Source organism: Lytechinus variegatus, chromosome 1, assembly GCF_018143015.1.
Source record: "Lytechinus variegatus isolate NC3 chromosome 1, Lvar_3.0, whole genome shotgun sequence".
Lineage (NCBI taxonomy): Eukaryota > Metazoa > Echinodermata > Echinoidea > Temnopleuroida > Toxopneustidae > Lytechinus > Lytechinus variegatus.
The window spans coordinates 24,948,192-24,976,090 of NC_054740.1; the positions used below are offsets into that span (position 1 = coordinate 24,948,192).

At 34.7% G+C, this 27,899-nt stretch overlaps 1 protein-coding gene across 1 annotated transcript; it reads left to right on the plus strand.

Annotated features, from left to right (window-relative positions):
* The first annotated feature begins 98 nt into the window (after nucleotides 1-98).
* Nucleotides 99-27,899, plus strand: LOC121409933 (tripartite motif-containing protein 2-like). Its single transcript, XM_041601724.1, has 4 exons — nucleotides 99-139; nucleotides 15,909-17,999; nucleotides 18,806-18,961; nucleotides 27,859-27,899. Exons 2-3 carry the CDS (start codon nucleotides 15,960-15,962, stop codon nucleotides 18,956-18,958), a joined length of 2,193 nt encoding a protein of 730 aa, XP_041457658.1. The 5' UTR covers nucleotides 99-139; nucleotides 15,909-15,959; the 3' UTR covers nucleotides 18,959-18,961; nucleotides 27,859-27,899.

Sequence of the window (27,899 nt, forward strand, 5' to 3'; positions counted from 1 at the left end):
ACATGCATCCATCCATCCATAAGGGAGTGATGCCGGTGGTACGTACAGATCAGTTTGTGAGGTATGCCAGATTGTGTCTGGAGGAGGAAAGCCAGAAATAGCGATTCATTTATGATCACATTTTAGCCATGGTGTCCAGGTATGTGTTGTAATATTTGAATGATAATACGTTGTAGTGTCAGAGAGGAATTTATGAATTTCAGGTGAAAATGTGGTCAGTATGTTTTTTGCTATACCAATTTCTGTGGTTGCTTATTTTATTGGTTGTGTATAATAAACATGACATATGTAAGTTACAAGCTGGAGAGATTGCTGTATTGCCACCATGGTTGTTTTTTTTTACAGTAAATTAATAATACTCAATAATAATAATACTCTATATTTTTAACACGCTTTTCCCAAATGGCCCAAAGCGCTCACAATTTCAATTAACATATTCATACAAACAAAAATCAAAATGATATATTAAATTTGTATTTAATGATATATTAAATACAAACAAAAATCAAAACGATATATTTAAATTGTGCAATGCTTGGGAGAATTTTTCACAAGGGTGCCCTTTTTGCAGAGTAATGTTTGGAGTCAGTCTTTTTTTCAACATATTTTCTGCCAACAGAAACCTTTTTTTTCATGCAGGAAATGGGTTATTCTGGGTGATTCAGTCTCAGTGTCTAACCAATAGGTTATTCCCTGACTACCTGTGATATTGATTCCCTTGGGGATGATCGCCTAATGTTAGAAATTGATAAATAAAAACCAAGAACAGATTATAATTCCTGTCATGAATGCTCCTGTGGTATTCAGATTTTAGGCATTGGTTTGGGATTTTTTTTTTATATAACTTAGCTTTATGAATATGGTATCTTGTTTCATAGGAGCTCCATATCTTCATAAGATAGCTGAAAGTTTTTACCCCATTAGGTTTTGTATGTCAATTTTCAGAAAATGAAATAAAGTATGAATACAAAGCTTTCTGCAATGTAATTATAGTGTAAATGTGCCTCTTTGTGTTTATAAATTATACATGTATATGAATATTTGTAACTTTTTTAAATACAAATAATGCACATTGTGAGTATGTTTTGGCGATACGGCGCGCTTGAGGGTATTTACAATATGTGACAAGCACAAGGCTCTTGCACTGAGTACTACTGCATAATGATATGAATAACTAAGATGCCTGTATTCCACCAACATCACAAATAAAAAAAAAATGCATTAATTGTTTTATAATAACAGGTTGGTGATTTTCTTTTCTCTTTTTTTAAGTGGAAAATTTGTCTGAAACCCCTTCAGATTTTTCTAGGATCGCAGAGACAAGACATCACATCTGCTTTCTAAATTTATTATGAAATCACAAGCATTATCTTTATGCCTGCAAAAATAAGCCGCATCAAAATCAAATGGACATTGATATGATGTTGAATTCTAACCGATTGATATCTATTGCCAATATATAGCCTACATTCGCTTTCACAGCTCAAATACACAACTGCTTTGTTTAATTTCAAGGTCTCCCTGTTGAATTCAATCAATTTAGATGTTGATTGTCTATTGTTTTCTTGCCTATGGGTACACCCTTAATAAAACATCCATGGAAGGCATATTGAGATTAATATATAGGTATATTGGAAGTGAAGTTATTGCTTTGTTCTTCATACATGGCACATATAGATGGTTACACTTCGTAATTCCGAAGGTTCGTAATTCCGAAACACGGAAATTGCCTATACCTCGATGTTCGTTAATCCGAAAACGAAAAAGGGTTCATTAATCCGAATGTTTGTGGCGTAATTCCGAAGGTTCGTTAATCCGAAAAGGAATGAGAGTCGTAATTCCGAAAACGAAATGAGGTTCGTAATTCGGAAGGTTCGTTAATCCGAAAATGAAATGAGATTCGTGATTCTGAAGGTTCGTTAGTCCAAAAAACGAAATGAACAACGAACCTCATTTTGTTTTCGGATAAATGAACCTTCGAAACAATGAAACTTATTTCGTTTTCGGATTAACGAACCTTCGGAACAACGAAACTCATATCGTTTTCGGATTGTCGAACCTTTGGAACAACAAACCTTATTTCGCTTTCGGATTAACGAACCTTCGGATTCTTCGGAACATCCGAACCTTTTGAATAACGAAGCTTCGGAATTACGAATGTATATGCGTATAGATACATTGTAGGAAGTTTAGAAAGAGATGCCATAATTCCTTCATGTCATGAATATTTTTATCGCTCTCATTTACACCAGTTATTAATGATAATGATAATAATAATAGTCAGTTCTTGTGTAGCGCATAACACATGAATAATGTCTCTATGCACTTCCAAAGGACTTGGATATTATTACCCTGGCTGTAGCTCAAGCAGCTTTTACTCGCTCTGCATTTCAAGGAATAAATTCCTGCCCATTCACCTCACCTGGGTTGAGTGCAGCACAATATGGATCAATTTCTTGCTGAAGGAAACTATGCCATTAAGATTAAGATTTTATTGAGACAAGTGAACAAAAATTTCAAACAGCAATATTTACTAATGATTGATGCATCTTAATTGTAAAATGTATAAGTTCATTGGTATCTTTAGCCCAGGAATTTTTATTTGAAAATTAAATCAACATTTTGGTGAACGTTAGATTAATAAATGCAAACTTTATTGTATAAGAAAAGCTCATTTCATGTTTATTAGACACCACATTGAAGCATAAGTTTGCAAATGATCATCTCATGATATTTGTTGTTCATTGTTGACTACCATAAAGCCAAATGCTGAAAAGTGTTGTGGGAAGAGTTTAGACCAATACAGGTTTCATAGTCCATTGGCAATCGTTGTTTTTATCATTCTACATTTACCTGTACATTAAATTATATTTAATGTCTATTTTAACTAAAATTTGGTATGATGACTAGTATTCAAGTGAATATAGACTTTACTATCAATACAATAGAATTTCCCATTTCCACCAGTATTCTTTCTTTGAACCCTGTTGTAATGATCCACCTGCATTCCCCAACCAGTTATTGGGAGGAGAGACCTGCGGGTCACAGTTCTGTGTTCGCCCTTCTTGGCGACCCAGATTGGCTGGCTCCTCCAATGCGCCTTTGAATGTCTTCGACAGATATATATGGCTCTATACAAATGCTGTGCATCATCATCATCAATTAAATATACATGTCACATGCTCAGCACACTGCATGGAGTAAAACAATAATTGCAATATTATTGGAGGTTATATTCTGTAAATTTGTCTGTTTCTATGTTATTCTTCAGGAAAGGTTACAAAGTCATGGATCCTATTTTGATACTTGCAAATGTAGGGCTAATATTTAGTATTCATTGTTAGAAAAATTAATGAATCACAAGAGTCTCCATAAAAACCAAACATTCTTTCAACTTCTGAAAATATAGTATTTTTTACAGTGTATGTGTACATGTATACTGTTGAAATACAGTAGAATTTGGAGGTATTTCGTATGAAAAATTTGGCCTACTTGGTCAAATTTCATATTAGTATACTGTACGTACATGCTATGCTTTCATTGTACCGACCCATGCCTAGAGCAACACGTGTGATCAACCAAGCCAACACCATTCAGCGTGTGCTGGATCAACGATCCACAATGACTCATCCGGCGTGCTATGGAATAAATTAAAATGGCCACATATACTATATCACTATCTGCATGACAATTGTTGCCATGACTATATGATGATTCCACCTTCCCCGTTGCCCTATATATATAAACCCCAAGCCATGCTCTCAAATTACATGTGTTCTGCATATTTGTATGATAATGATAATTTGTATTCATAAACTCTGTATGCTTGCCTTGTTCCTTTAATTAGCTGTGTCAATAGGTTGGGAGATACATGATACTATCTTAAGATCTGTGAGTCATCAATATCCCAACATATGCGTTGATTATTATTAGTTCACATTGATAGGGTTAGGAATGTGAATGTGATTGATTTGGATTATTTCAGTAACAAATTATTTCCTTTAAAATTTGAATATAATACTATGGTATTAAACGTTGAACAGATAGAAAAATGAATGAAAAGTGATGAAGTAGCACAATAGAATTGCTCTTTTTATTATCATGCAATATCTAGATAGAGTAGTCATACTTATCATTTATTTAAAAAAAAAATTGCAGAAAATATGTTGACAAGAGTATTGTTAGGTAGGCAGGCTTACGTGATGAAGAAGGCATGGGTGATAGTGGGAGCTATAATGCGATTAAAGACAAACACATTTTTGTCTTGAATACAAACATGGTCTCCTCAGTCCATACCACAATCCCTTTTCTCATCTCCACATTATTTACTGCAATCACATACATCCCCTATGACGTCAATATAACAGGGTGGAATGATCGAGGAAGCATTTCATTCCTTCGCTCGCCTCATTTACACCAACACAAAAGTCAGGCATTCTTTTGTATGTACTTACACGTAGTTAATTTTCACTCTCTAAATTTCAAGGATTTAAAATAAATCCATATTGGCTGTGAATAGTTATGAGCAGTATATTGGATTTATTTTCAATTCTAAGGATTAACTTTTAAATCAGAAAAGATTTAAATTAATGTATTGCTTTGTATATTGTTTCCTGTATGTAGTTACATGGAGGGATTATGCTACCTGGAAGTGTCAAGTAAATGCTGTTTTCATATATATTTTCAAGAATTTGGTTTCTTCACAGTCTTTTTTATTAAAGTTTTTATGCAATTGAATTTTTGTGCCTGGCTCAATTATCACAGCTGCACATTCTAACATTTCTCAGAAAATTGATTTGTATTCAAGCAAAATGTTTGACACTATATTTTGTCTTATACTACTTTGTCTAAGAAAATGCTCAATTAAGTAAAAAAATAATTAAAAAAAAGTTTCATAAAGTACAGTTTTACTGCAATATCTTCAAATCATTCTGTTTTGCAAGGTGACTGAAATAACAATGAATGAATTCAAGGAGAATTACTGAAGTTCATTTATTGCATTTATCGCAGTCTGTATAATGGCCTTTACTTGATGGCATAGAGAAGAAGGGTAGGATGCAGGTGGTTTAATCAATGAAGATGCATGTGTCATGGACTCTGACTTCCCTGTTTCCATGGTAACATGACCAATGACTCATCCGCCTCCAACCAAAAAGAATGGAGATGATGTCATATAAAGATCCATAGATAGAGAAAAAAATGAGCGGAATTATTGCTTGATGTAGTGGTAAATATAAGAATGTATTCTTCAAATAAACATTTTGAATGAATTCTATAGGTGCTTGGGGATTTAACACCATTTATTGAAAACAATGAATTAATAAAGTTAGAATCAGATGCTGAAGACAGACTTGTAGAATTAAATGTAGAATTAGAACTGGACTATGTCCTTAAAACATCTGGATTATAAAAAAGCAGATAAAAAGCAGTGATCAAATTTATGTAATAGCATAAAAATTCAAAATTAATCTGGTGAAATTCTTTTTGGAATGTAACAAGCAGAAATGCTCAAGAAACAACCCCCAAATGGCAGTAAGGTTTGATCAGTATTGATTCAAATTTTAATGGTAATAATAATAATGACTTTCAATAATTTCTAGTATCGCTTTTTACCTGGTCTTGGGATTTTGACATTGATGCACATCATCTACTCCTTGGGGAATATTCCAATCTAATTGCATGCATTAGCATTTTATAGTCAATTTTCTTGATGTCTAGAATGCAGTTAGGACAGAAAAGAGTACATTGTGGAAGGAATTGTTACGGCTAATAAGTGTTGATTCAATGGAGACATTGGTGTATTCATTTGGCTAGACAATCAAATGAAATAACAACCATTGTTTTCATGTGACATATCAAGCAGTATGTTAAACTCTGTCTATTTCTAATTTGATTTTTCATAGATGAAATCGCATCCAGTAGCAAATAGAAAAAAAAGTTCAATGGAAAAGGGTGAAAGGAGTAAAGAAGAAAAAAATAGGCCTATGTATTCTTTTATCTACATTGCTTCGCACCTCTTAAACATTTACTTTTATTTTTAATTATGGACTCTTTATTAACAAACAAAGAAATCAAGTCATTTAATGCCTGTATGAGGTACAATCAATTTCATAATTCTGTTTAATAGTCTATGAAAAAGTATGTAAAAATTACAAATCGATTGTGATTATCAGCCAGGATCTTAGAAGCTGCCCATTTCATATTCAGTATTGCTCTTAACCAATCAAAGTGCAGATTTCAGTAGCTTATAACAGAAGCTTGTAAAGTCTCACCATCAAGGACAGTTTGCATAAAACCCGGTCCTAAGCTGTGCTAGCCAGCTGGTTGTATACAATGTATTGATCTTGTCATCTACTCTAGATAGGGACATGTTATCAGTGAGCTGTTAAAACCTCGTATTTCAAAAATATAATAAATTGAGAACCACCCAGAATGAGCTCTTTTTTAGAGTTATGGCTTAATTAGCAACCTTCTTTTTCTTTGAAAGACTTCTTGATAAGAATTCGAAGGCTGTTTTCGACAATATGAGGTTGCCACATTTCTATATTACAGCTTTCTCTGAGCTGGGGCTGTCTTCAAAATTGTTAAATTTTGAGATAAGAGGTTTTAGCAGCCCACTAACCATGCTGTGTGTCTGTATGCAAAGAGCTTTCTAGCCAGGATACATCCATTAACCTGTGCATGCCATCTACTGTGCACACGGAACAAACAGACATTCCGCTGGTCAAGAGATAAACCAGGAAGAATCCATTTACGAGACAGCTATTTGTAGTCTCTTTCTGAATATCATTCTTAAAGAGTTGTAGTCAAATCAAGGAATGGAATGGCATGCTGTACCAAAAATAGCAAAGAAAGCTATAACCAGATGTTTTTCTTTCCACATATCCTTCTTTGGTGACATCTCCTTGGACTTGATATTCTTTGACAAAAATGTGATTTTCTTGGGTCTACCAAAGTGAGCGGATATCCTTGGGCTTTAAATACATGAACTTGTGGAAATTTTTGTTACTCCTTTATTAGGTCCTCCACCACCACATACATGTGTTTGCAAATGGCTTTCTGTTCAATATTAAGGTTCAAACCGTTCAAGATACTTTTTTATGTCGGTCAAGTAGTTCTTTAATATTGTGAACATTTGTTGTTTGGAATTTTCCATTGTTATGCGTGCAGTTTTCAGCATACAAGATGTTTCCCCTTATTATGGAAACTTGCTTACAATCACTTAGTAGATATTGTGTAGCTCAATGGTTACATTGGGAATTGTTGTTGCCAGATCAGGCAAAGACAGTTTGCTATTCATTATATTATAGTTTATGATTCCTCTCTGATTTTAAAGTAAAAAATGAAAATTAGGTGTCTTCTGTATCCTGCTATCTACTGAAGATTAAGGTGTACATGTATTAGTTGTCGGTACAGTGTACAACTGTTCACTATTACTTAAATGTTTCCTTGGATCATGCCTGGACATGTGTATTCATTAAAGGCACCTTCTATCTGTATGTGTGTGTGTGGGGGGGGTTCCCATTCCAAATACTTAAATGATTAACCAGTATAAAGAGTTGATTTCCCTTTCCATATGAAAAAAAAATCATCCTCTATAAACTCCTCTCATATCAGTGTCTTATTGATAGTTGTTATGCAGTGTATGAAAATGCAAATAGTACAATTAAATTTTACAATTAAAATTTTCCCCAAATGTATTTGGGGCTGTCTAAAGACCACTGCACACCTAACGATTGATCCATGACTCAATTTTGCAATAAAACTCAATATTTGGTGCAAATATTTAGCCCAGTTCCACCAATCAAATTTGTCGCTGTTTTATTGGGAATGTACTAGCTACATGTACATTGACAGTGTGTGATAGCATTTTTTCAGGTTTGCTGACATGAATGTGTTACTTCAAAGTGATGCTAATTTTTTTACACATATAATATAATTTTGTGCAGCCCCACACACTAGTTCCTATGCAAATCTCGCTGTTACGTCATCGGGAATGTGTTCGTAGCAACGACAGTATGTGATGAGCATGTTTTGATGTTTGCAGACATGAATGTGTTATTCTAATGCTCACTTGGTTGATACCGTCATTCAACATTCACATACCAGCATACATTCTTGAAATATACACTGTACATCTCCATCCTACGGCATTCATGGTCTTGTAAAATAGTGTATTTTGGAATGGCACCATCTTCCACCTCCATCGATAGATACTACATGTAGGTGGGGGTTTCCTATAGCTGTTCATAACTTATGAGCTAGTGACTTTTTCGAGCGACTGGTGATTCTTTCTTGGGAACTAATTCAAATCAATACAATACGCCCACATGATTATAGAGAAGAGGGCAATCTTTCTCCTAAACTGCACTTTGCAGATCAGATTCCTTGGAATATGATAAGATACATGCATGGCTTCTTGAGAAGAGAAATCCATTGCAATATAAACAATGATATGGATTTTTGTGTGATTATTTTGACAAATTGAATCCAAATAAATATATTTGGCTTTAGCAGCTTAAGTTACTCATTGGTTTAAGAGTTTCTATCTTTTGACTTTTTGAAAAAATTGTATCTGGAAATTGGAGGGGAAAATGTCACAAATTCTCTCACCCACCATACCAATAATGATACCAACACTTGCCATTCATAGAGTTTAATTTTGTCATGTTTTTTTAAATATATTTTTTCATATTTCATTTTCTATTTGAATTCCTCTTTCAATTAATACCGTTGAGTTGAGTATTAAAAATGAATACAAAAATTGATAAATCTTTAAGTTTTTCTGTCTCGATTCCATATAAATCAACAACCTGTTATATCCACTCCTCACAGTTAGGTTTACTTACCAAATATGTTTAACTGAAGTTGGCCAGAGTTTAGTTCTTGTCATGTTTGGATCTACATGTACATGGGAGCACAAGGGGCAAGTGCCTTTCACTTAATATTGCCACTAATTTGTATCGCTGCCCTAAAATATTTAAGAAAAGTCACCTCATCTTCAGATATTCAGTGCTCCCTTCCCAACTTTCTAGTCATGACTTTGCCCCTTGGTCCTCACTTTGCTGTGAAAGCATTTCTCTTTTGGAAGTGACATTGAAAATTAAATTGTTTTTCAAGAGAAAATTCTTAAGAATCAACCCACATTTTGTAGAATGTCAGGAAATCCCTCCCTTTCCCCACTTTTCTAAAATCCTGGCTCCGTCTGTTTTCCCTCACTTTTTTTTAAATCTCCCTCTATAAATGGAAGTTATATTTAAAAAAAAAAGTATGTTTGAGAATTAAAAAAAAATCAAAAAAAAAAAACTATTTTCTTGAGAATTTTAGAAAATTTAGCCCCAACCCCACACCCGTTTTTCTTAAATCCTTGCTCCGCCACAATCCCAAACAAAGTAGACAAACCCTCCACTCCTTTCCTTTCTTCCTGTCAAATGTATTTTCTGAAATTCTCTTGTGTAAATGATGAGTGTGTTGTCACATGACCAGGTCAACAATCAAATCAAACAGCATACAAGGTCACAACAATTGTCTTCTAGAAAGGAAAATATAAAAGAGTGGAGTTCACACATCCAACCATGTTCAGAAAAAGTAAATTATCATCAAGAAGATTAATTTCAGGAAAGTTTTGTTGCAAACATTATTTCCTGGAAGTAATTATGATTTCCTGAAAGTTTTCGGTTCAAGCATGATTTCCTGAAAGTTTTTGTTACAATCATATCTTTCTAAAAGTTGTTAATATAAGCATAAAAAATCCATACAATTGATATTTTACAAACCAGCCTAAAACCTGATCCTTTGTGTCATTTTTTAAAGATTTGAGTTTCTACTCAAATTAAATGATTCTGATAAGTTTTAACATATTTTATTCATCTTTCATTATATTTTGATAACTCAGCCTAATCTTATGAATGATGACTATATGCTATTCAATATATGGTTTCAGTAATTCTGTTAAATTTTGGTAAGATATCAGTTTCAAGTTTATATTGTACACACTGCATCTTTCTTTTTTGAATTCCTATAGAAATATTTTTATTTGTTATTTTTTGGGGGCAGCTAAGAAGTTCTGACAGAAATAAAAACTTTTCGAGTGTGAACATACCTTCTGAAATTGTATCCTCAATAGAACGTGTGACATGTAATATTAGAAAGGTATATATTTGCAGAGTGATTTGCTTGAGACACCAGTCCAATACTAGGTCTTACTGAGTGCAGGATCACTTGTTCAAAAACTCATTCTATATTTGATATTCCTTGATTCTAAAGGAGATTTGATTCTTGAAGAGTTGATTCTTAATCATAATTATTGTATCTTATATTTGAGTTAAAATGGAGACTTTTGTGGATAACATTGACAGGTATGTCTAGTATTTTTTCAAATTTCCTGTGGCACTAGTCTCATATTTTCTTCTCATTTGATAAGTATTCATAAGTCTTGACACCCAATAAACTCAGCACCATCCTTCTCAGCTTTAGTCATCATCTTGACCATAGAAATATGAATTTTGTGCTTTGCGAGTTTGTTCAAGTTTTGTCTGTTTTATGAATAAAATCAAGAGTATTTCTGTGAGTTGCTTGTGAACTTTTGCATAACATTGTCTTGAATGAATGTACAACCTGTACAGACAAACAAGTGGCTATTCTTAACTTTTACACTGAGATAGAAATGTATGAGCTTGTAACTTGATTGAATCTTGACTGCTTCAAGAATGATGACTTTTATCAAGTTTAAAGGATGTTAATGAACCTGTTGCTGATCTCTGCAAAAATGAACTTTTTCTTGAAGATCTTGTTTTTTGTTTTACCTGAAAATGTCATATGAATCAATACTAACACAACATAATGTATACACTTTCACCTGCTTTTAGTTCATTTACTTCATATATTTCTTTTTTTCTTGGCTTGTCATTGTAGATTGTAAGATTTCCATATTGATGTCTGTTCCTTGAAAATTGACTAAGGAACCAAAACTAACTGTATCAAGGTCTAATTTCTACTCAAATTTGGTTCAGGAAAGTTTTGTTGGTACTGGAAATACCCAGTAAATGTCCTACAAACTCAGACCTTGCATTGAATAAAAAGAAGAAATGATTTGAAAGACAAACTTGCAAAATCAGTGGCTGTCAAAACTCTATTGAATGCATCCAAAATCTTGATGATGAATCTGACGTCAGTAAAAGTAGACCTTTTGGTCTCTGTTGCATTAATGTCATGATTATGTTACTATCGTCGTGCTCAACAGCCAATGAAAATAAAGAATTTCATGGAAGTCAGACCATATTTATGGCAAAGTTACTATACTCTGATACAGCTGGGTCCTGATTTTGGATAAAATCATACATGTACATTCTAACTGACCACTGCTTCATGGTACAAACTGCGCAGTGGCATGTCCCTTGAAATAAGGGAGAATTATATGGATTTTCATGTCATTTTTATGAAAAATGCTTGAATGCTCTCCCTTGATAATCCTATTTTAATTTTTATTATGTCGATATTATGATTTGTGATTCTATATGTAGCTTTGTGTTTTCGAATCCCACTGCGGTCTAGTGTCCTTCGGCAAGGCATTATAATCCACACTTTGCCACTCTCGACCCAGGCTCTAAATGGATACCTGGTAGGATGTGAGAGTTATTGTATGTTTGAATTCGCCTGTGCCATTATGAGGCTGCGATACATGCAAGGAATGCTCCCCAAGGAGTGGAAATTGTGTACTTTTCATGCAGGATTGAAATGAATTCAATGACAGGGGTAATAATATGCTGTGAAGTGCTTTGAGCCATTCTGGGAAAAGCGCTATACATATATATGAAAACTGGCTATTATTACTTGAAAACACCCAATAGGAGATACAGAATCATGTACATGGAGGAGACTGGGAGTCTGTAAAATTGTTTGTCTACTGAGATGTCATGTCTTATTTACCTTCATGACAAGGTGATTGATCATTCTTAGACTTCATTCATGGGTACTATACGTATACGGGCTCATTCTCTTTTGATGAAGTGATGCTTTCGTGATTGATTGTTACAGAATTGAATTATTGTATGGTTGATTGCATATGTGTATTCAAGCATAGCAGCCAGACCTGAAATAAGTTTTGCGTTTATAGGACTGAGGTTGTGTTTTTTTTTTCATCTTACAACTGGTCATTTTCAAACAAAAGTGGACATGGGGGTGAAAATTAAAACTTGCTAGAAATCATTAGGCATCAATGTTTTTTGAAACTAGACATCTTAAAGTATATTTTTCCATTTCATTTACATAAAAGTATTAATTATGTCTTGAGATACAGTGAATTTTATGCAAGGGAAATTAAATGTTACAAATGTTGATTTTTGCATTAAAATTCACATATTGCCTATCACAATATAAAATTTGTATTAGAAGCACATTTGTTGGCAAGATACAAGCTGTGTATTGTATCTAACTCCTAAATAGCAAAAAAAAATTCTGTGAAGTGTTTTTCTGAAAAAAATTGGGTTTCAAAGTTTTCAAAACTGGTTGTCGTGTCACTCACGTTTTAAATGCAAAAAGTTTTCTAGAGCTGTGTATTCTGAAAATTAATTTATCCCAGTACTGGAGCAAATACAGTTTATCTGTACCTTATTGTATATAAAGTAACTTGGTCCACTGTGTTAAGGTAAAGCTAACATTAACTGTTAAAGTTGTGTCGTGTCACTCACAAAATGTCGTGTCACTCACGGTATTATATTGTGTATAAAAAAGGACATCCAGTAATGTTTGAAGCGTTTTACCAGAGATACAGTCAAAATGTTGTTCCTGACATCATTTAGGCCTATTTTAGGCTAATAATTTCCTCCATCTTCCTAATTTTACTCCTTTTTATGGAAATATTGAATTTGACATTGAGTTCATCTATTTTCTCTCCTCTCCGTGGTTGCCTTGGTTTAAAAAATCCTGACAATTTTCCATTGGTGTGAAGACTCGGATCCTAATTCATATTTTGGTGAATGTACTGTGATTAAGAATAATCAATCAACACAAAATTATGAATGTATCAAGAGAAAAACCACTATACTTTAGCAATGGACATATTTACAATGCATAAAGGGTTGGTGATGGTGATGTTTCAAGTCATACATGTACCTAGGTATTACTCGAACATTCTCTGTCTCCATTTACAGAAATGAGCAGAAAGTTCACCTTTCTTTTGAGCAATGTTATTTCTTTGTTATACTCATAGAGCTTTAGAAAAGTCAGGGATCCTTTTTTTAAATTTGCAGAAATTTAGTGGTAAAGTAGTGTACATGGGATATAAGAGATCACCATGACCACCAAACATTTTTTTCAAATTCGGAAAAGAAAATATTTTTCTTTTCCTTCTGATTGATTAAATCAACCTTTTCATTTGCCATAAAGCTTGTATTCCAGGACATGAAATAAACAAATTTGCAAGAAAACATAAACATTTCAGGTGAGAATGTACTGAGATTTGATAGAACATTTTGGATATTGCTTGAAGCAGCTACATGCCAAGTTCAAAATCATTATTTGTTCGGCCACCATTCATACGGCTAGTGATTAACTACATGTAGGGTCTGAACAGCAAACTACCGTAAGCGGGCCAATGTGTGTTCAGAGCAGATTTGCATTTGCATTTGAATTTTGGTACAGTGCCTACATGTACTGCCTTGGGAGGGTCCACATACAAGCAGTGTTCAGGAGAAAACCTATGCTTGTTGAGATGAATTCCCAAGTTTCTCAAGGATTTGCTGATAGTCCATCTGAAGTGTGCAGCAACGTGATTGGGGTTTGGTACCAAAAAAGACATTGAAACTGCCATGTCCTATTTGGACAATGCCTAAAATATTAAAGGAGGATAATATTGTAATCCAGTATTTCAAGAAAAAGGAGTCATACATGACATCATTGGCTACCAGACCATGCCAGATGATGTTGGTGACTATTGAGAATACCTTTCTTACAAGGAAAAATTATTCCATCCGTTGTGGATGCTGAATTGTGTGAACCTGTAAACTTTCATGTACAGATAGGGAGAAAGAGTTAAAGTTTTGAATGATATCAGGCCACAAAAAGAATGTTTGAGTTGATGTCAATGCCAAGACCTCATAACACCTCCTTCAAGTGCCCCCTCTTCCTCTAAAGAGGAGAGTGGTAGTGCCCTAGTGTGACAATGTGGTATGGTATAGAGAATGTGAGTTGATGGGCAAATATGACCATAAACCAAGAATAAAACATCAGGATGACATATTATGAACTTTAAAGAAAGCAGTTATTATGTAATTAAGCTTGTTTTTTGGTTAATGGTATTTTACTCTTCTAGATCATGCAAAAAATACTTTCAATGTTGAGATAAATGTTGTATTTTTGCACTTGTCGTGTCACTCACGTTTTGGATGTCGTGTCACTCACGGTATATAGGAGGGTACCATTTTCCATAGAGAAGGTTTGATTGATTTTGACTATATGTGTTAGATAGGTACACTATTTATGTCCATTTACTGGTACTCACAGTACTCCATGACAACTACTTGGGCACGAATCCAACCATATGTGTTAGTGGTCAGAAACCCATGTCCAAAATTTGTCGTGTCACTCACGCACCGTTTTTTAATCATATCTACTAAACGAATTGTTGAATTCAAGTCAAACTCGCAGTGGCCCATGCCAGTCCTACATTGTATATAATATAGTAGTCATGATTGATTCATAACCGTAAAGTTTGAAGATATGAGCCCTTAAACCTCTCCGATTGTCGTGTCACTCACGTTTGAAAATGACCAAATGCAAAATGAAAAGATATGCATAAATTGGCAGATAGTTCTTTTTTTCAATAATATATGTTTGGCTATTGTGTTCATACTTTTTGAGAGAAAAATTGATAAGGCAGCAGCTGTTTGGACCAAGTGGCTGTTTACTTTCAAGACAATGAGAAGTTGAGAACAATCAAAATTTACTTTTAAAAAATCTTTGATAAACAGATTTTATTCCCTTGTTTGTATTCTATCTGTGATTCTTTCTATAGAATTATATTTTCATTTTTGTTATATGCACACGTTTGGCCAGAATCAATAGGCACTTCGTGCTTCCCCCACCTCTGTGAAACTTTGGTGAAAATTGGTGAAGTGGAGTATCAGACAGTTACCGATGTAGAAGGTGGCAAAGTGTAGCCTTTAAGCTCAGCACATATTTGAATTACAGGGACTAAGCAAACTGACCATGTGGGTACAATAGATTAGTCTGGTTTCCTCCATTTAAAAGAAAGAAACATGAAAAAGGGGTTCAGACCCTGGGTCAAACCTCATGAGAGGAGAGAACCTTGAAGTCTTTTCACGGATAGTTGCAACATTTGTCAGAACATAGTTGAGACCTGGATTGTAATGTCCCTTATGCATTGATAGCCAATGATCATGTGAATGAAAGTCATTATGGGAATTCAAACTATGTAGGTCAAACCTTTATGTATGTTTAAGGATTATAAACAGGACCTAAAGTCACATTGCAAGAAGTTGCAATGATCAGCTTCTACTTAAGAGAGTTCAGGCTGAACAGTTCTCTTTAGCGTGCATTTCAAAATGATGTATCCTGTTTTGTAAAAGGTTCACCATCTTAACATATTCTTTATGATAAGTTCTCAAGAACTGCCATTTAAGCCAAACTTTAAGATAAGATACTTGTATTTTGGTTATACTTGAAAAGTTTGGTTTATTCAAAAGTTATTAAAATTCATTATTTTACTATGCTTCTATGTATGGCAAGAGCTATATACATTTGTGGAGATTTTCATTTTGCTTTTTGCATGAATAATGCAAAAATGAAATCGTCAAAAATTTCTAACCAGAAACTGTTACGATTAGAGAATAGAAGGTATGATGTATTCTGATATTCATATATCCTTCTTCTATGTTCTTCCTATACAGATCACGAGAGGGAGGTGCTTTCTGCAAGGTTCTGAAGACACTGCCATCAAAATGGCATCTCAGAGCCCTGTCGTCAAGCAGATAGACAAGCAGTTCCTGGTGTGTGGTATCTGCCTGGATCGCTACAAGATACCCAAAGTCCTTCCATGCCTTCACACCTTCTGCCAGAATTGTCTGGAGAATTACGTCCCTTCGGAATCTCTGACCCTGACCTGTCCACTCTGTAGGCAGCAGTCCATCGTACCAGAGAGAGGTGTTGCAGGTTTACAGTCCAATTTCTTCATCACGAACCTGATGGAAGTTCTGGAGAGACCAGAGAGCAATGGGGGAGGAGACTCACCTATTGGAGATCAGATGCTCTCTTGTGCTAGCCATGAAGGGGAGCCCTTGACATACTATTGTGATAACTGTGAGACGGCTATATGTGAGGAGTGCACAGTGACGGAACATTGCGATCACAGTACAGTATTACTAGCTAATGTCATAGAAGAACACAAAGAGACACTACGCAAGATCCTTGAGGAAGCCAAAACGCAGATACCCCAACTCAAAGATGCAATAGCGAAGGTGACCTCAATATCATCAAGGTTGTCAGAGAAGAAGGTGAAAGCAGAATCCCAGATCACTGAATCCTTTGAGAACCTTGAAGAGGAAGTTCGAGAAAGAAAGACAGAGATGATCAAGGAACTTGATACCGTTCATAGTGCAAAACAAAGTGTGCTACAAAGACAACGTAGTCTTCTGCAGGAGAGCTTGAATAGTATAGAGAATAACTGTGACTTTACTAAGCAAGCTCTTGCTAGTGACAATGAAACACATGTACTGTTAGTTAAGAAGCAGATGCTGAGTAGATTACAGGAATTGTCACACCTTACTATGCAACTCAAACCAGAGGAGAATGACTACATCAACGTGTCGTGCGACATTGATTCCATTCAGAAAAGCATTGCTAATATTGGGCTTGTGCAGTCAAACAGTGCCGTTCCACATGAGTCTGTGGCCAGTGGTGAGGGCCTGAAGCGTGCAGTGATTGGTGATCAAACAGCTGTCACCATCACCACTAAGAACAGCCGAGGTATTCTGGTCAAAACTGGCAATGCTCCTCTTTCAGCACAACTAAGAACTCCTGATTCAAAAGTAGATGATCTGCCAATTCTGGACAACCGCAATGGTACCTATGATGTAATCTTCACTGTGCAAAAGGAGGGTAGCCATAGTCTTGTCATAAAGCTCTTTGATGAGCATATAAGAGGAAGTCCATTCAAGCTCAAAGGTTGTAAAGATGATGGTTCAACTACTCCAAAGTCACCTTCGGGTAAGATTCCAGTCAGGACTAGTGTTAGGCAGAAAGCCACCCGCAGGCCTCAGAGTGCCAGCGGAAATATCAGAACATTCCGAAGCAATAATCCCATTGAGGATGAGTTGATTATGACTATTGGAACACATGGGCGCAACAAAGGTGAATTCACCAACCCTCAAGGTATAACTTCAACTGCATCAGGACGTATTCTGGTGACCGACAGTAACAATCAGTGTATTCAAGGATTCAACTCCAGTGGGGAAGTCAAACAGCGATTTGGTGTCAGGGGTCGTAGTAATGGACAACTCCAACGTCCAACTGGAATAGCCGTCAGTCACAATGGCAACTACATCGTTGCTGACTATGAAAACAAATGGATAAGCATCTTCAGTCCTGACGGGAAATTCATTAGCAAGATCGGCACCGGCAAACTAGTGGCTCCAAAAGGAGTTGCAGTGGACAATAATAATAACATCATTGTTGTTGACAACAGAGCAAGTACCATCTTCATCTTCTCTCCATCTGGGAAAGTTCTGAATAAGATTGGATCAAGAGGAGCACAGGATCAACAGCTATGTGGCCCTCACTTTGTGGCTGTTAATAAAGACAACCACATAGTAGTCTCAGACTTCCACAACCATTGCATCAAGGTCTTTGGTATTGATGGTCAGCTGATTACATCTTTTGGTTCCAGAGGGGAGGGTAATGGTCAGTTCAACGCTCCAACGGGGGTCGCTGTGGACAATCTTGGAAACATCATAGTGGCTGACTGGGGCAACAGTAGATTACAGGTTAGTGTAAACTAATATCCAAAACAAACACCTTGTGACAGATCATTATGAAGTAGCTGCATGCACAAATTTGTTATTGTTCACAAACTTTAAATACTAGCAAGGAGCTTTAAATATTGGGAATTCTGAGATGTACTTTTCTTTATTATCCTTTTACTGTCTTTTGGAGTTTTGGTTTACAAGGTTTGGTATGTTACTATGATCTATGTACATACTCAATCTTCCTATATTTATTCTTTCCTTCAGTCTTCTTTCATTTCTTGTACCTTAACTGCCTGTCCATCTCATTTGATCAGTTAGAGCTTGAAGGTTTGAATACTTTATAAAAAGGTTCATTCATCTGAAAGGTTAGTTATTCCAAAGGTTCATTAATCAGAAAGCAAAAAATATTCATTCGGAAGGATAGAAAGTCTGAAAATCAAGGAAGGATTTTATACTTCATTTGCTATTTTAATACTGATGAATCTTATTTTATTTCTGAACTACCAAACCTGTGGCAATATGAACCTTGTTTCATTTTCAAACCAGTCACTAACAAATCTTTGTAAATTTTTTGAATGAATAGAATCTTCTTTTTCAAATTCAGATGAAAGAACATCTTGATATAAACACGATTTGTGTTTTTTTGGAATAATGTATGTTCGGAGTAGTCAACCTTGAGAATGGTAAACCTTCGGAGTTATGAGCGTTAACCCTTTGATTACCTTTTCATCCCCCCTTCCTGTCCTTATGCATCTGCTTTCTTGATCTCTTGAGTTTATGCATTTTTAATTTTTAAACAACACCCACATTCTTCCCTCATCTAGGTTTTTGATTCCAGTGGTTCCTTCGTGTCATACATCAACACCATGGGGGATCCGCTGTACGGTCCTCAAGACATCTGCATCACCAGCGATGGGCACGTAGCTGTGGCCGACTCGGGCAATCACTGCGTCAAAGTCTACAAGTACTTACAGTAGGAGGTAAAGGAATGTCCTTATGTTGAATGCCGTGGGCTTCTTGACGAATTGTTTAATGTGGCCCCAGGGTCAGAGAGACACAGCTGGAAATACTAGGAAAGTTAATAGGTGGGACTGAGGGGTGGTGTTAGGTTGTTAGTTCTTCATTAATCATGCATCTGCGCATGAAAGCAGTACATTTTATAGGATAAATCAAATAAATTCACCGTGACATTGTTCAGAGGGAATTTGATCAGGAGTTTAGGGTAGGTTGAGGAGAAGAATATGTTGAAACAGCTAAGCAGGAGATAGTTGAAGGTTTAGTGTTTAATAGGGTATGAAATAGCTCTTGTTATATGACATGTCTGCTGATAAATTGTATTATTGTTGCATTCGTGATTCATGTTGCACTCTTGCATGCTTATTATATCTGCGAGCCACGCATGAAGTTATTGTGTAATCAAATCATCCCACCTAATCAAGCAATCTTAATATGCTTCTATCATTGCATGCTGCATTATACCCACAATTGCAATATTTGCTGTCTATTATCAAGTAGTGGTACCACCTTGCCTAAATAGTTTTATGTGCAATGTATAGAAAAATCATAGAAATTAGTAGACAGAAATTTGTGTTAAATGTTACCATGTGTGTAAGTGATATGTAGTTGGTGTGAGAAGTACAGTTATAACCTTGAAATAGTAAAAAACGAAAAGTTGATTGAATGTAGATTGCCATGTGATTGGATCAGTAAATTGATTGGTAGATCAATGATTACATCATCAATTTGATAGCTTCTTAGAAGATCACATGATTTGAAATAAGTTGACATCATTTTTAGAATCACTATCACTCGGTGTCTTAATCCACAATCTCAGGAGGTCATTGAGTGAGATGTGAGGTCAATCATCGGTGTGATTAGGAATGATTGTGGTGTTTGTGCTTACACCAGTGTAACTATATTTGACTATGTGAGATTGAATGATGTGAGGTGTTACATGGTAAAAACTTGGGTGTGAAGAATTGCACCAGTCAATTTCCCTCGAGGACAACAGCCTTAGGTGTCAAAATTATATCCTATAGTATTAGTTTGAACATAGCACCAAAGAGTGGAGTGACCACCCAAGGAGTGTGTAATAACACCCATAGGTGTTATCGAACACTAAAAATTTAACCCCAGAGTAAGATGTCTAGAGTGTCATCTGGACACCAATTGACACCACTGATTTTGCTGCTGAAGGGACTTTTCAGTTGCACTTCAAGGATTCTCTTTATTCTTCAGGTAACTGGCTAATTTAAGTTTGGTGATTCTTAAAGATATTGCTGACTCGGTGCGTAGGCCTACTGGTTGATGGATAGTTGCTCTTAATAACATCAAAGACCAAACACTGCACTAATACTGAGGATGATATAGATTTTCTTTCAGCTGCTTCATCATCATTTATGAGCAGCTGACGACAAGACACCGTTATAGGACAAGGTGATCACCTTGTTCACCACATCTTATACCCCTTTCATAAACCCAATTATGCGGATAATATCCGCATAATTTGGTCGTAAAATCGGAGCAGGACCAGAGTTATCCGCATAATAACAGCATCAGGACCATATTTTGACTTTATGAACGCATTTCCAAATTTAATGCGAATAATTGCCATGGTGCGGTCACAAGGTCACCCTTTTCCAACACAACCCCATCGGAGGGGGCGTGTGCAGTTGCCATGACAATTATCCGCCTTTTTCAGGTCGGGCGCTCGTAAAAAAATAGTGCGGATTATTTTGGGAGTTTGTGAATGCAATTTTTATTGAATTATCCACATTACTCTTAGGCGGATAATTGGAGGATGGGTTTGTGAAAGGGGTATCAGTTATGTTCAACTGAAAAGTCCCTACAGGACCCTGTTGTATTATAGTAACTTTGCCATCAATCGTAACTGCTATGGTAACAGGGCTCAGCAGCCAATCAAATGGAAGGTTTCCCTGGTAGTTACCTATAATACTACCAAAGTTATTACTGAAGTGTGTTTTCATGCGATAGGACCCTGTACAAGATTAGGGTTCAGCAGCCTGGGGTTCAGTCACACCGACTCCAAATCTACCAATGTAAGGTCATTGGTTATGATGGATTAGCATTTGCCAATCTTGAGTCAGTTTCAGCGGTGTGACTGTAACATATGTGAATTGTCTGTTGTCTGTGGTGATTGTTGCTGATTAACCGACTATGTAGTGACTAAATAGGCTTTATATACTTATGACTGTAAATAAAAACATGCCTTGAAAGATATAGCAAGCATTATATACCTGCCATATTGCTTATTACTAGATGCAAAGTTAAAAAAACTTCTATTTAGCCTGTTGTGCATAACTGAATGTAGGTTTGAGGAATCATTGAAAAAAATCTTCTGGAAACGTCTTTTTAATCAGTTGGTGCATAAGCGGAAACAATGTAGGTTTGAGGAATTATTGACACAAATCTTCAATATATGGAAACATCTTTTTAATCTGTTTTGTGATTAAGTCATGTATGCTTTAAATATTCAGTGTGAAAATCACATTTAAACGCTTACTTGAGTAAACAAACTGTTTAAATTTCAAAACAAAATGTGTAGAAAATAATTAAGAATCTTGTATCTCAACTCTCACAGTTTTTAGTACAGTTCATAAAAAATTCTGTTTTAATGTTATGATGACATACATTCAGTGGCAACCTTCTTTTGCGTAGAAAGAGTGTGTTCCACATACGGTTTTCAGACAATATCTGGTTTGGTTAGCATGGCAATAATTCTAAAATACAGCTTCTTTTTAATCTGTCCTAAAATGCTTTAAACTCCTAAAATGTTTAAATAATCCATTTGACAAACTGCCATCTTGTTGCTCAGCTTGCTCTTGTGTGTATGGTGAGTCGTGACAACATGGCCTGGGGGGATGTCTGGTCTGATTATTATATTTATTGTGAGACTTGAATTTATCAATTATATAGTCTTTATAAAGTGCACTGCCTGTGTTTATCAAATTACCTATATATAGTATATATATGTAGTGAAATTGTGCAATTATTAGTGCAGCTTTGTGATTGACCTGCTATTTCATGCTGTCATATCAAATTCATGAACATTATAGGCCTATTTGTACATGTGTATGGCTGCATAGTATTAATTGTATCTCTGTGAATAGCTGAAATATATGTGCATTATAGATTTCCTTGTGGATAATCAATGCTTTTGTTTTTAGTTTGTATAACTTTCATGCTGGTTTTCAGTACTTTCTTATTCTTTGTACCAATTATTATTGCCAAAAAAATGCCACAACAAAACAACTACCATGTTATACTACTTCTTAATGTGTTGTAAGAGTTTAATCCAGCTTCTAAAGTAAGCATACATACATGTATTCACTTTAATCTATTGTAGATCTTTTTACCTATACTCAAGTATTAATTGAAAAGAAAGAAAACAACCCTTTTTACACGTTAATCATTATGAAGAAGGCCTTTTGTCAATGATATTAGACTCAGAATGAGCTTACTTTTAGATGCACTCTACCAAATTACCAACACAAAATCAATATTTGTCTTATATTTGTTTTTAGAAACGACAAATAAAATGAAATACAAATTTTTAAGAACAATCAGAATTATACACCATTCTGTTTACTTCAGTATCAGACAGTGGCATTCAACCCACAACTGAATACAAACCATTAAAAAAATTATGCTTGTCTGTTTTTGCTATATACAGCCAAAATATTTTATGGCCATTTCTGCATGTAAATATAAACAAAAAATCAAAACAATAACTCTTTAAAACTTGCTGTGTACATTATGTCCAGAATCATATGTACGTATGCTAAAAATTGACTTCAAAAAGTTAAATGCTGTAGATAGTTTACTTTTTAAATAAAATTTATTTTTCATTTCTAACTTTAAAATGGTTATCTTAGGGAGAAAAACAATCTGTATTTATTATAGGATACTGTCGCAGCAATGTATTCATGTCTTATTTGAATTTGAAAGAGGATTCACCACCAAGAAATAATGAATATAAAAAAAGAGCCAATCGGTAACACTCCACTGTCAATGAAATTATGGACAACCTATTCATTAATAACTTATTCTGTGAGACACATGAAAATGTCTATCTTTATGGAAAGAGTATGGAAATAAGGTGCTTATTTGTTACTGTGACCTCGGAATATATTTTGGAAAACGTGAATTTCTGTAAATAATTCATTTTATCATTCAGTATTTACAAGGATAAACAAAAACGCTTTTAATATAGCACATGAAAGTTGTCTTACCCAGAAATGTATGATGGTAGTGAAAGGAACAAATCTTGTGAGGGGAGAAATTCAAAATTAATTGACTTCAACAGACCAAGTAAATAAATGATGGAGTAGTTCTCTTAACCTTTCTGAATTATAAATAGATGTTATATTGTGAATAATGAATGGTTTTGGGGTATGACAGAAAAAAACTTTAATAATAATAAAAATTATCACCCGTATCAGACATCTGAGCTGGTCATTTACAAAACCGTATTGCCCTACATTTTTCTGAATATCGGGAAGGGTTATATTGTTTGTATTTTCCTCGGTCTCAATGCGCGTATTTACTTTGCATGTAGAGACGACGCAAAATATACCTTTGTATTTTCCCTGGTCTCACATCCAGGCATTTGTGGATGCGTATAAAGCCCGGGTATAAAGAGATACGCTTCATGAGGATCTGCGCACACAATATACGTCATAATAAAGACAGCGCTGGATCCGAGCGCTTGCAAGTACGTCATAATGGTAAAGTGCAGAGCCTAGACCGATATTAACATGACACAATAGAACTCTATTTTTAAAAGAAATATCCTCATTATTATGATTTTTGCTCTAGATATCTGATTTTGATGATAATAACAATATTGACTGGCTCTTCTTTCGGGAAACATCAAATATATTGCCCTTAAAAGACCCATATTGCCCTCGTCTAAAGACTCGGGCCAATATGATTCTTTTGCTGGCAATATATTTGATGTTCCCCTCAAGGCCAGTCAATATTAGATAATTATAACATCCTGCCTTAATATAATGCTTATCAGATTGGAATTTCTCGTCATTATTAATTGCCCCGCATACAATGTGTATGCATCTTATGAAGATAACATTTAATATTTTAATATTGTTTGAAAAAGTATCAAAGATTTAATCCAAATTGCCACCCTTTTTAAAGTTTGAGTCATAGATAACTTAATGATTCATTTGATTAGATTGAGATAGGACATATTTCTTTAGCATCAATAAGTAGACAGGAATGTCAAAATTTCTGTTTGTGCATTTGTGGTGCTTAATGGATCCCATCAGAATTTCTTCCACAAATTCTACGACCACCATTTACAAATATTTTACGCCAATCTACATGTATTTTATGTTCTTTGTCTCAATATCTCTTTCATCATGAATTTCATTCTATTATAAAGTGCTTTGATTTCTAAAAAAAAATGTTTTCATTTCAGTTTCTTATTTCAATTTTCAGTACATACTTGATATTTGGAATTCATGATTATTTGACAAATTTATATAGGTTTTTGTTTGTCGCATGGCAAATATTTATTTTTTATAGCAGTACTGTGATTTATTTACCAAATATACAAAATTGTCAGTCCTATTGCATTGCATATATGTACTATTATATATTACCACCATGCTTTAATGAACATATGTGTTTTGTGTGTGTGCGAAGTGTTAATATTGAAACATAAATTTATGTTATAGAAATTTTATGTTATTTTGCTATGTAGAGTATATTAGTGTGTGAAGATAGAAAGATTAAGTACAGGAATTTAAAATGAGAGTGTTATCTAATTTTATGGTACATTATATTGTCTTTTATGAGTGATTTTTTCTTGTTTTTGAAATTTAGGTTGTTAAGTTTACCTTTAATTACTTGGAATTGCAATGTTTGATTCCTAGTTGTGTCTCTCTGATACTGTGATTGACTTAATTATTTTTTAATATGGATATATCATAATATTTATCATTACACATATTCATCATTTACATTATATCAACAAGCATTTCATTCAATATATCATATTTAGTTTTTTTTACATATTCACTTTCATTTTGTTATAATTCACATTATTTTATTTTATCAGATGATATGATTAGTACTTGTAATACAAATATATATCATATCATTCAGAAATATTATTAATTATAAAATTCATGTATTACAAAGAGTATATTTCACATAGTGGTGTAAGGAAATCTCATTCAGAACATTTTCATTTTGGTCATGACAAGTCAATTATGCCATAATAGCCATTTCATTTCGTCAAGGGGTTCACCATTTCATGAACATTTGATTGGAAAATAAACTGCAGTATTCATGTTAGATGTCTCATCATCCCCTGGTGTTTCCAATAAGTTTTCCATTCTGTGCAAAGTCAATGAGGCTTTTATTATCCCATCCTAGATACATGGTTTACATTACTACAAAAACAATGGTGTTAACACTGTACCAGACGGTGTTTTGAGATAGAGGATTTATACACCAAGCAGGCCTGACACCAAGCATTTATACCAGTGTTCATTCATGGTGTTAAGTTTAACACACGCAGGTGTTATAATTGTGACACATTCTGTTTGTAACACTATATGATATTGTGTTCAACCTCCGTGGTGTATGTTTAACACCTTAGGATAATCCTTACAGAGCATTAAATCACTTTTCCTAGTGAATTATGATCCTGAAAACAAACATTTAGATTGATTTAAAAATTTCATAAAGTAAAACAAAATGAAAAAATATATATGATACATTTACAGAACTCTATCGTTCATGCTCTTCTGCATTGTTAGACTAGTTGATTTAAAATTCAAGAATCTAAACCATCTCTTTTATATGGAAATAAAAGTCATCCCTACTCGCTACTGAGTCCAATGCAAACATTGCTATTGGCACTAAATTTTTCATATCTAAAGGTACCCTCCTTAAGTCATATCTGAACATACCGGACGTTATGAAGGCACCAATATTTATAATGGTCATACAGTTTAATAATGATAGGGGGATTTATATGTGGGGCTATGGAATAGGTTGGATGTACATGTAATTGCATTCTATGTTTAGAGGGAGGAAGTGCACAGAATATCAATTGGTTCATTTCTCCAGAGGGATTGAGAGAGCGAATAGATATCTCTGAGAGGGAATAAACTATTCTGATCGAGATGCACAAACTGCTTCCTTTATTATCTCCGGATGAACCCATGATTATTCATTGTAGGCTTAGGATATCTATAACAAAAATAATCTCTCCTTTTGGAACCGACAACAATAATGTTCCTCAGTGATGTGCCTGGAAAACCATGCGGGGGGGGGGGGGGGATTTGACAAGCAAAAAAAAAAAGAAGTAAAAATCATCAAGTTTGCAGTCCCTAATGGGTCTCTCCCAGATTAGAGCACTAAGCATTAGATTGAGACATAGGTTGAAATGATAAATTTATCGTGATTGCCATGCAGGCGCTCTATTAAATCTTGAATAATGACCTTGAACGGGCCTCTATTTTGCTCAGTGAATATCTAACCAAATCGTGCATATATGGAGAACTGAAGGGCGTCAGGGGGGAAATGAGATATTTGCCATGAATATTGCAGTTTATTTTATATTCATCCAATCACGTCTGGGCTTTATCGCTCTGGTTCACTCTGTCACTCTTGAATGTACGGACTGTTGCATTATGGGATTGGTGGTGTGATTTCTCGCTGTTTACTTTTTGTATTTACTGTAAAGCCATTATGTTAAGTGAAGAAGGTAATGTAGAATATGATTTGTGACTTGTTCATATACTACAAAACTTTTGCCAACTTAACGTAAATTGCAGTATTGGAGCAAGAAGGTCCTTAATGTAAATTTTCAGTGTTGGCTATGATAAAATATCCTCTCAGCACAAACATATATAATATTCAAATTCTATTCCTAACATGATTTAGGATTAAATTGTATTTTCAAGAGGTGATTAAACTGTATTCTAGTTCACTTGAAAAATTGAAATGTTTAATCAACATTTAAAAGGTTGCTCGATTGATAACCTTTTCTTAGTGTTGCATTTACCACTTAAAATGTTTTGACCAAACTCTTAAAATGGTTGGATTCAGCTTTATGCAAGGTTGGATGTATTGGGTTGGTACTCCTCCAACCTTTTAAATGTTGATTCAACATTTCATTTTTTAGAGTGTTATTTGTAATGGATCATCGTGAAGGTGGTATTTTCTATACTTTTATAGGGCTTAAATGGTATTGGTGCTTTTACTAATAAGTTCCTTCTTGCATTGCTTATGCTAACCTTTGACCTTTGACCTGGCAATGCTGGTGATGGGAATACTAATAACTTGCATGTGGTGAAATTATGCCTCTTGGTGGGTTTTTTTTTTGTCATCTCATCACAGAATTAATTGCCAAAACCCCACTTTCCACGATCGTAATATAACTAACTGTTTTTTTTTCTATAACATCCATTTAGAAATAGATCCAATTCAAATATTTAGTTGGGTTCAGTTTGGGGAATTAAATGTGCTAACATGCAAAATCTAGCAAATGCCTGCTTATAGATTTTCAGATTTTAACACTTTAACTTTCCTAGAACCCTGAAATTCCCTTTTTGTGTTTGGATATTTTCAAATTGTGAATTCTTATATAGTAAGCAACCAGTCCTAAATTTCTTTAAGTGGTTGCAACTAACAACTGTCATGGCAAAGTCCTGTCATCCATCAACATGACACTTTTTTAGTTGTATTTCTCATAGGGGAAAGCAACATGCATGGCATGCAAAACAAAATGATCCTTTACAGATTAGAAGCAAGAGCTAAGCTAATAAGACACACCCTAACTGCAATCTTATTCTTTATTTCTTATATTTTTTGCTCAAAACAGGCACAAAAGTTCTGAGACCCTGACAAAATGATCCCTACCAA

Excerpts from the sequence above, each read along its gene's own strand:
- LOC121409933 (XM_041601724.1), top strand. The coding sequence starts at position 15,960 with ATGGCATCTCAGAGCCCTGTCGTCAAGCAGATAGACAAGCAGTTCCTG. Across the intron at positions 18,000-18,805 it reads GGGGCAACAGTAGATTACAG|GTTTTTGATTCCAGTGGTTC; the intron begins GTTAGTGTAAAC and ends TCCCTCATCTAG.